This window comes from Rhincodon typus, chromosome 1 (genome assembly GCF_021869965.1).
Source record: "Rhincodon typus isolate 14 chromosome 1, sRhiTyp1.1, whole genome shotgun sequence".
NCBI classification, from domain to species: Eukaryota; Metazoa; Chordata; class Chondrichthyes; order Orectolobiformes; family Rhincodontidae; genus Rhincodon; species Rhincodon typus.
Genome location: NC_063332.1, coordinates 120,180,076 through 120,189,965, shown reverse-complemented (window position 1 = coordinate 120,189,965; position 9,890 = coordinate 120,180,076). Strand labels below are relative to the sequence as shown.

At 41.2% G+C, this 9,890-nt stretch overlaps 1 protein-coding gene across 1 annotated transcript in view; it reads left to right on the top strand.

Moving 5' to 3' along the window:
• LOC109929565 (peroxisomal acyl-coenzyme A oxidase 3-like) overlaps nucleotides 1-9,890 on the top strand; it is a 72,846-nt gene that overhangs the window by 36,528 nt on the left and 26,428 nt on the right. The window contains exon 3 of the mRNA XM_020529228.2: nucleotides 2,970-3,085. Within this exon, the coding sequence (XP_020384817.2) occupies nucleotides 3,023-3,085 (63 nt within the window). The 5' untranslated portion in view covers nucleotides 2,970-3,022. The remainder of the gene's footprint in view (nucleotides 1-2,969; nucleotides 3,086-9,890) is intronic.

Genomic DNA, 9,890 nt, shown 5'->3' with positions numbered 1-9,890 from the left:
TAAAGGGTCTAGGCCTGAAACGTCAGCCTTCTTGCTCCTCTGATGCTGCTTGGCCTGCTGTGTTCATCCAGCTCTACACCTTGTTATCCCACTTCATTGGCACCCTGTTCTTCCCAACTTGTCAGGATGACGAAGGGTTTTGGCCCGAAACGTTGACTTTGCTGCTCCTTTGATGCTTATAATTAGTTCTACTTTATTATGGTATCTGCCTTCGTCAGTTGGGCAAACGGGCTTGAGACATGGCTTAGAGTCAGCACCAGTGCTGCTTTTTGGACAGCCAACACTTCCTGTGGTATGTTCAACATCTCAATTCCCCATGGCAGCACTTTTATGACAAGAAACATACCATATGACAAGTGCAAATACAAACTCACATTGGGATCTTGCATTTGGAGAAGGTAGTTTCCAAATGAAGAAAAATGTACATTTTTTGAACAATTCAGCTTGCAATTTGAGCAAGCTGCAACAAAAATGCCACAGGTGTATGGAGTGTGAAAATTAAAAGGCCATTTGACTATAGTTCTATTTGATGCCTATCCATATCAGTTGTCATGTTCAGCATATGTTACCATCAATCTGAAGAATATAATTCTTGAGCCTTTTAATTTCATACTCATAAGGCAGTATGTATATTCCATTAGTGGTAGAATTAATCATTCTAGTTTTACGTTCTTTGAAAAAGGCAGACTGCAGTATCTTTTTGGACCGTACCGCTTATTTCTAGCAAGTATTTTTATTCTTCATAATTGAGTGCTTTTACTTTGCTGGCTTTAAAAACGAGTCAAAATTTGAGTCTAAATGCATTTGAAGGTATGAACAGAGAATATGGGCAGAATGTACCTATGTTATTCCTAAGTGTACAACGCATGACCATATGTGAGATAATTCACCCAATTGCTTGCCAATCAGTTCATTAAGACCTGACAAGTGAATGAAGGTAAATATCTTATCATAGCCCTTGATACTGATGACATTTGTCGCCAGAAATTGCCAGCCAATCAGAGGCTGAAACCCTCTAAATCCCAAAGTCTGCCACCCTCTAAATCCCAAAGTCTGCCAGTCGAGGCCTAGTCCTCAGGCCATTCAGCAGCAAGAAGGTAAGTGTTTTATTTCCTTCTTCGTGCAAGGTGAAGATTGCACAATTGAGCAGTATTGGACGCAAGGATAGGAGCTTTGCTTTCAGATACCACCCTGTTTCCTGCCACTTGTATCTCCAATTGGCCATAAATTGGGGCAGTTAGAGGCCCCCATCAACACAGGCTGGAGGGTCATCATGTTTCCCAGAGAAACTGGATACCTTTCTCATCTGCCAAGCAGGCAGGTGATCTATGAGATGGTGAATTGTGATCCCCAAGCGGTCATTAATTAATCTCAGTTGCTCGCAAGTGAAGGAATTCATCAATGGACCTTATTGCCCAAACTTAAATGCAGATCGTGCGAAGGGGGTGAATTCATCTCCAGTGCTAATTCATGTAATTATTTTCCCTTCTCCCCACCTCCAAGAAAAGGAAAATCATCCTCTATGTAATTCCTTTGTGTTATCTATGATCAGGAACACCGAACAGGAATTAAAATGTGAGCATGAGCCAATAACAACTTGTATTTTACAGCATCTTCTTTGACAAAAGGAAATCCCAAGGCAGTTCACAGGAGCATAAAAGATAAAACAATACTGAGCCACACTGATGTATTAGGGCAGATGACTTGAAGGTTTCAAGTTCAAAGAGGTAGACTTTAAGTAGTATCTTAAAGCAGGAAAGCAGACTAGAGAAGTAGAAAGGAATTTCAGATATTAGGATTCAATAGGCTGAGGACATGGCCATCAATTATAGAGCAATTAAAATTGGGGATCATTAAGAAGCTAGAAGTTGAAGAGCACAGATGTCTCAGAAGGTTGTTTAGCTGTAAGAGATGACAGAGATATGAAGGGATGAGATAAAACCAAACACTACTGGAGTAAGTCAGCAGGTCTGGCAGCATCTCTGCAAGGGAATGTTTTGAGTCTGATATCACGTCTTCACGGTGATGTGCAAGACAGAGGGAAGTATCTCAGCAACTGTCATGTGACTGTGATGGTTGAACAGATGCTAGTGTGTGCATGTTGTAGGATGTGGGCATGAGTGTTACAGCTATGCTAAGTGTGTGATGGTGTGCTAGAGCTTATGACTGCTGAGTATATGTCCTGGTTGACAGAAAATATCAATAAGTGAATGATGGGATGTGGTAAATTAAGCAGTGACTGAAGTTTCACAATCTAGTTGATAGGATATGGCATTTGAAGATGCCTTTACTGATCTTGACCACTCAAGTAAAATTATTGGATATTTTGGAGCACCAAGTAAATATCCACAAAGCTTCTTTCCTAGAATTAACCTCCACAGACTTATATGCCCCTGCCTTCTGAACAAGTATCTGGAGCACCTCCTGATCCCTGCAAATAAAGGTCATCTTTCCTACTTCTCATCCGTTCCACCAAGACCTCTGGTTCTGCATCCAAAAGGTTTAGTGTGCACCCTGTCCTATATTGTAGCTTTATTCAATGTTTTCCTGACCAGATTTTCTTATTTTAATTTTCTAGTCAACCTGTTCAGAGATGTCCGGTGACAAAGAAGCAGGGCTCCGAAAGCTTCTGATTTCAAATAAATCTGTTGGACTATAACCTGGTGTTGTGTGACTTCTGATTTTGTCCACTCCAGTCCAACACTGGCACCTCCATGCCATTTTCTGAACCTGTTGAATTTAGCCCCCAAGGCCAACAATTGCTTTCACAAAGTGGTGGATTACTTGCAAAGTAGAAATAGATGGTAAACAAAGAGTGACATCCAAACATATATGTTGAAGAGAAGCTTTTGAAATAGAAAGAAATGCAGCAAAATGGTGGGGAAGGGATTTCAGAAGAAAATTCTAGTACGGTGGCGTGGAGGTTCTGATGGACATTGTTCAATAACATACTTTCAATTGCCTTTCAGTTGCTTTGGCTGCATACAGATGGTTAGTTTGCCACTTGTTGCGTGAGAGCTGCATGAAGCTGGATAATGAGAAAAATTCGGGCAAATCAGACTTTGAATGCAGAAACAACAGTCAGGTAAGTGGTTTTGGCATGAAAATCAGAAGTGGCTATATCTTTGCTGTCAAATTATTTAATAACCATTTAGCAATTATATGATCAAATCAAAGGAAATTTTAGTACAAATGGGCTTGTGTTATGGGAAAAGGAAGTCACAAATGGTACCCATAGTTTCTCATTAGGGAGGAAACAGATGTTATTGTGCAGACTCGTTGAAGAGGGAATAACAAAACATATGTAGATCATGTGAACACAATTGCATTAAATGAGGAAAGCATGATGACACATAATAATATAGTCATTGGTGCTTGTTTAGGTGTGCTTGATTTAGTCTTACTAAGTATAGCATGAACAATCAAAAAGACTTATTTTTCATCACTTGGAGCAGTTCCAGGTATGTTTTTATAACTGGTACACATATCTCAAACATTTTGTGTAAGCAGTTGTTTTATTATCTCAGTGACTTACTTTATCAAAATACAGATGACTCGTGTCTTGGTGGTAAAGAATGTGTGACAATTTCTTATATCTCTTTTACCCAAATGTGTAGATATTATATAATATACCATATAAACTCACCACTGACAAACTAAGTGCTACAAAAATCTAACAAGTCAACCAATATTTCTGGACAGTAATTTTTGTTTAATTTCAGATAGTTTCTTTGTTAGAAATGGAAGATATTGTAAAGGAACAAACAGCATTTATAAAGTAGTAGAATAAGGGTAGGAGCAAACTCATGCATTCACCCTTCTAACTCACTCACTTTCCACTTTGCCCACCCACAGACTCTCTAACCCTTCCTTTGTATCCACTCACTCAAACACTTGATCTCGAACCCATGGAACTAACTCAACCATTCAACTCACCCAGCCATTCACTCTTTCACATTTTTAATATGCCTACTCTCTCATGCACTCATATTGCAATTCATACAACCATTCAGTTAATCAACCTTCCACCTCATTCACTGTCACACACAACATGGAAAATAAATAATATGTCCTGTAAAGTGCTTAAATGGGAAAGAGGAGCTATTACTGTTAGATAACAGGAGGCATAATGAGCAAACTCCAAGGCACTTACAGGATACTGAGAATTTGTGAATGGCTGAAGAAGTGCACCAACATGTAAGACCAATAGAAATAGAAGTACGATAAGCTTGAAAAATGAAGCAGGCTCCTTAATGGTTGAGGAAAAAGTAGAAAAAGCATGTTAGTATCAAGCAAGCAGCATTTTATTTATTATTCATTCACAGGATGTTTGCATCACTGGTTATCTACAACAGTGTACTAGCATAGATTCCATGCTGCAAACATCAATCTGACCCATTTATAACCAGCACCACCCACTCCCCGGTCTACTTTTATTTTGCTGAAAGAATCCTCAGCTTTCATACGCAGGATTTTCCACAGGCTAATGTGGAAAAATACCTTCTCAGATTGCAATATCCCACATAATTAAAAATATAGTAACAGTAAATTAATGGACAATGGCTCAGATTTTGCAGTACAAGCAATATTGAGATTATCAAGTCTTCACACATGCACCCTCATCCCTTGCCCCAGGCAGGAAAGTCAGCACCAGCCAAGTGACTGATGGTAAATCTGCTCCACAGCTGTAACAGCATGGACAGACTAAAGTACCGCAGTATGGGTCTTCTGCCCCTCAGTGGAACTCTGGTAAATTTGATTTGGTGACAACATAAATGGTCTTGGCAGCACCCAGAGCTCAATCATGAGCACTGCCAAAACTGTAGCCAGTTCTTTTGCTTCTGGAGATTTTTAGAAAGAAAATAGATTGTTTTTTGACCTTGTCTATTTTTTGTATCTCTCTCAATCCCTCTTCATTCCCCTGTCTTTCTGTTGCTTTCTGTACACAATTTTACATTGAATTAAACATTCAGACTAGCAGTAGTTGTCAAGTCTCCGGAGGAAAGATTTTGGTTATCCTAATGTTGAGGCATGTGCGTTATGATTTGCAACTGTCCATTAATACAGCAGCTTCCTTACTTCACAATGATTTCAAAATGCAGCCCATCAATGAATGTGCTGCTGACTGGAGGGCCCAGGAGCATGCATGGCTAAGATTAGCTTCAACTAGCCTGCATGTTTCAAAGGCAGCCTGCCCAATCCCACCTCACACCCAAAGGCCAGCTGCACTTGATACACAGAATCTGTAGCTGATTGTGGTGGGATTGTCTGCACAGAGTGCAATTTCAATGAATGGATGGGAATCAGAAAGCTTCCTGATCAGAACTAGGGTCAAGCAAAGCTGCCGACTCTCTCCTGCCTTGTTTGTGTGTTGTAGAGAGCCTTTTGCTGAGTCCATCAGGAAGGAAGCAAGCCTGAGAAAGGTAACTATTCTGGGCAGTGGAGGCCTGCACTTCAAAGCCTCCCTGTACATGGATGATGTTGCTGCTTTCTGCTCAGATCTGCTGTCAGTACGCTAACTCATAAGCATCTGCGGTCAGTTCGAACTAGCCTCAGGAGCTAAGGTAAATTGAGGCAAGAGTGAGGCCAGGTTCTTTGAGAACTGGGCCAACTGATCCTTCATCCCTTCACTGTCAGGACAGATTACCTGAAGGTGCTGGGAATATTGTTCGGAGAGGCCAGGGCGTGCGCAAAATCTTAATAGGAGCACATCGCTAAGGTGAGGCAGAAACTGGGCTTTTGGTAGAGCCACTCCCTCGCTATTGCGGGTAAAACCTGGTCATCAGGTGTGAGGCATTGTCTCTGTTGTAATTGGCACAGGTTTGGCTCACTACCAGAACCTGCGCCATCACAGTCACTCAAGCCATCTTCTCCTTCATCTGGAGATATATGATGGACTGTGTTCACAGAGACACCATGTACAAAGCTGTGGATAAAGGGAGGAAAAATGTACCCAATGCCACCTCATCCCAATGGCAACCTTTGTTTGTGGCTGCGTCAAGCTGGGTGTAGACCCTGGGTATGCAAACACTTAAGTCTCATTATTTACTGAGGTTCTACATTTGCTGGTCGTAGCTGCGGAAAGCTCCAAGTAGTTGGACCATTCCATAACAAGTATCCTTTGTGGAGAAATTTGCAAAGAAAAACACCTTTGACTACAGGCCCATCAGGAAGTGGTCAGCACATAGTGTCCTCAAGACTGTGCGGGAAAAGGAAAGGGTGGATTGTTCCCTGGGCAGACTGTCAAAGTCATTTGGCAGAATGCCTCATCACCAGAACTTTCAAAAAGCACCAAAACATCGCTTGGCTGTTGGTGAAAAGAGCACTACCAATGAGATCCTTCATGTGCTCCTGTACTCTGCACTACCGCATGCTGCCCTCTAAGTGGCTTAGGGTTGGGGTAGGGTAGGGACTGTCACATATCTCCTGATGGAATGCACCTTTGCAAAGGAGGTTTGGAGAGAGACATATGGCTATTGTCAAGGTTCATCCTGAGTAGCTCCGTGACACAGGACTCTGTGCTCTTCAGTCTGTTCCCTGGGACACACACCGAGATAAACACTGACTATGCCTGGAGGGCCATCAACTCAATGACAGATGCTTTTTGGTCTGCCCAAAATTTGTTGGTCTTCCAGAACAAGGAGTTGACATTGGCCAAGTTTTGCAGACTGGCACATTTCATGGTCCAGAACTATGTGCTGAGGGAAGCACTATAATTGGAGGCAGCTGCCACTAAGACGCGGCGGAGAAGGACCACCGTCTAAGGTTTTCCTGCTGAAGTACAGCAGGGATTCATTCAGTTATCAGTCCTTCCTTGTGCCTCAAACGCATGTAACTGTCTTCTTGTATTAGTAAGAAATGCCTCTGGTTTGTTTGTTCTACATATTTAAAGGCTGTGTACAGATTCAAACTGTTTTAGGGACTATGTTTGTAATTAAAGATTTTTATGAATAAAATTATTTTTGAAATATAAAAAAAATTACCTGCAAAGATTAGCATCGAAAGTGGAGCACCAGACAAGAAATAGGGATTTTGGGTTTTACAACATGGCACCAGAGGCATTGACATCCTTGGGTGGTGGGGGAAGCCTTTTTTTTTTTAAAGAAAATAATATTGGGAAATGAATGTACTGGTTGTACTGGAGCACTGTTCTGAGATGTACAAAACAAGTCAGACCAGTATGCACCATTCACAAGTTTTAGTATTTCTCCTTCTGGGACTTGAGATGGATAGAAGAGAAACAAAGTATATGCACTGGGTAGGGGAGTCCTCGAGACAAATTCCAAGAAGGGAATTGGAGCAGAAGCCGGGGAAGTTAATTCCAAGAGTCTGAGCCAGAGGATCAGTCAGCAGTCAATCACGTCAAGCTGGTGGTCATGACCAATGAATGTGTCTTCACGAGGTATCACCCACTGACCACACCCATCGACCTCACTGCTGGTCAATGCACTACTCACCCTGCAGCCATCTTGAGCAATCAGGACAATGCTGCTAACCTCACATCTATCTTTCCTTACTTCCATCTTGTTCCAACAATTCAGTCACGGCAGGCACATCACCAAAGCATGACAACAAAATCCTTGACATTCTTCCATCTCCCTTGCAGGACAAGGTGAATCACAGCAGGAGAAAGGGGACGAAAGCAGAACTGAAGGGGAACAGCGCTTATTTCCTCTGGATGAAATTTAGGAATAGGTGAAGAGCTAGGTGAAGGGGAGAGAATGTTGCTCACGATAGCAAATTAATGGAGAACCCAGTAAGTCAAACGTGGGCACACGCTTTGAATGCAGGAGAACTTCCCTTGACAAACTGTCCGGGAAGTGGAACTATTGCTTCATGATGTTCTTTGAGTCTGCATAACTCTTGATACAGGTAGCCATTTGCTGCCATTGTCACCACATGTGGATCCCCTGTGAACCCTCTTGGATGCTAAGTGAGTTCCCAGGTAGTGTGCAATATAGTGACCGTGTGCTACGTGGTTCAATGAGGAATAATAAACACCCCTGTTCCCACCACCCCATAATATAGGGGGCTGTTTGCATGAAGAGGGCATATGGACAGTTAAAATGTTAGCATGAGAGAAGAGATGAAATTTGGGGAATAGCATGGCACCAGAGGGGTGAAAATTCATGAGAGATATGTGAGTTCAAGCCTCAGGTTGGTACGAGAGAGAATGCATGGAAGGGAGTGAATATCATGCCTGGGTAATGGATACAGTGGGAGGATGAGAGGAAATTGAGGTACTTAAGAAAACTGGGATTTACTTACCACTGCCAATGCACAGATAAGGCACTGTGTAAATGCAGCATCATTGCCTGCTTCACACTCTGGAACTTGACCTTCTATGGTAATTTTTCAATAAAATGGACTGCACCATCTTAAAGAAATTGCACGTCAAGAAAACTGCAGTACTGTGACGAAGATCCAATCTAAAAAGATTCAACATACGAGGAATGTTTGAGGACTCTGGGTCTGTACTCGATGGAGTTTAGAAGGATGACTGGAGTCTAATTGAAACTTACAGAATACTGAATGGCCTGTACAATGTGGAAATTGGGAAGATGTTTCCATTGGCAGGAGAGACTAAGACCCGAGAACCCAGCCTTAGAGTAAACGGAAGACCCTTTAGAACAGAGATAAAGAGAAACTTGTCAGCCAGAGAGTGGTGAATCTGTGGAATTCATTGCCACGGAGGGCTGTGGAGGCTGTGGAGTATATTTAAGACAGAGATAGATAGGTTCTTGATTGTCAAGGGGATCAAAAGTTATGGGGAGAAAGCAGGAGAATCGGGTTTAAAAACTTATCAGTCATGATTGAATGGCAGAGCAGACTCAATGGGCCGAATGGCCTAATTTCTGCTCCTATGTCATACGGTCTAACTTTAAAGCTTCAATTGTATTTCTAGCAAACAAGTCTTATACCTAATAAACACAACTTTGGTGGTACAAGAGCTGCTATTTATTCCAAGAGTCAAAACAGGATTTTGATGATATCATAAATAAATGGTAATCTTGTACATCACCAGAAGTTTTATCCATTCTCACTGGAGATATAATTTGACATTCCATGATTTTGGTGCTGTGTCTTAACAGATCTAAAGCAACAGCTGAATTCGCTCATCCATTTACTTCTGATCTCACAAGGAAAATATTTCTGACGAGCATGTTAACTGCCATTTTCAATAGGATGAAAAATCAATGTGTGTTCTGTTGCATAGCAGCAAACGCCGCAGTAAAAACAGACATTAAATCCATAGGACTGGCAAAAGCCTGCTTACAGCTGAGCTTACACTAAAGAAGTATATGTTTTTTTTCACATCTTCTTAAGCAATAATAATAATGTGTAATCAATAATCCCATGTATGGATTTTTAATTCAGTCAGAATCACTGGTTCAGATTTCGTTGCAAACATTAACAGTGCTGAATTTATCTTTGTCAGTTAAGAGATTATTTTAGTCAAGATATACAACAGTATATCCAACGGGGTGTTGGGCCTGAGACTTATAAAAGCTGTTTTTGTACTTTTTTGCCAAATATAAAGCCACATGGCTAATTGAGTACAGATGAAGACGACAAATTCAATTGAGATTAAATGATTTAAGGAACGTACAAAGAATAACGAGTCAACAGTAAATTATTCTCAACATATCTATAAATCTGTGAAAGGCAAAATCTGGAATGCATTATGAGTGACTAAAATACTTTCAATATAACAACATTTCTTACTTTACCTGGGTTAAACATTAACATTTTGTTAGCCATCATCAACCACGATTAAATAGTTCCACTTCATCAGTATTCTATTCGCTATCCTAACCATCCACAATCTGGCCCGTGACAAGACACTATATAGCATGGTCACCAAGATTTCTTCTGCAGCTCCTTACAAA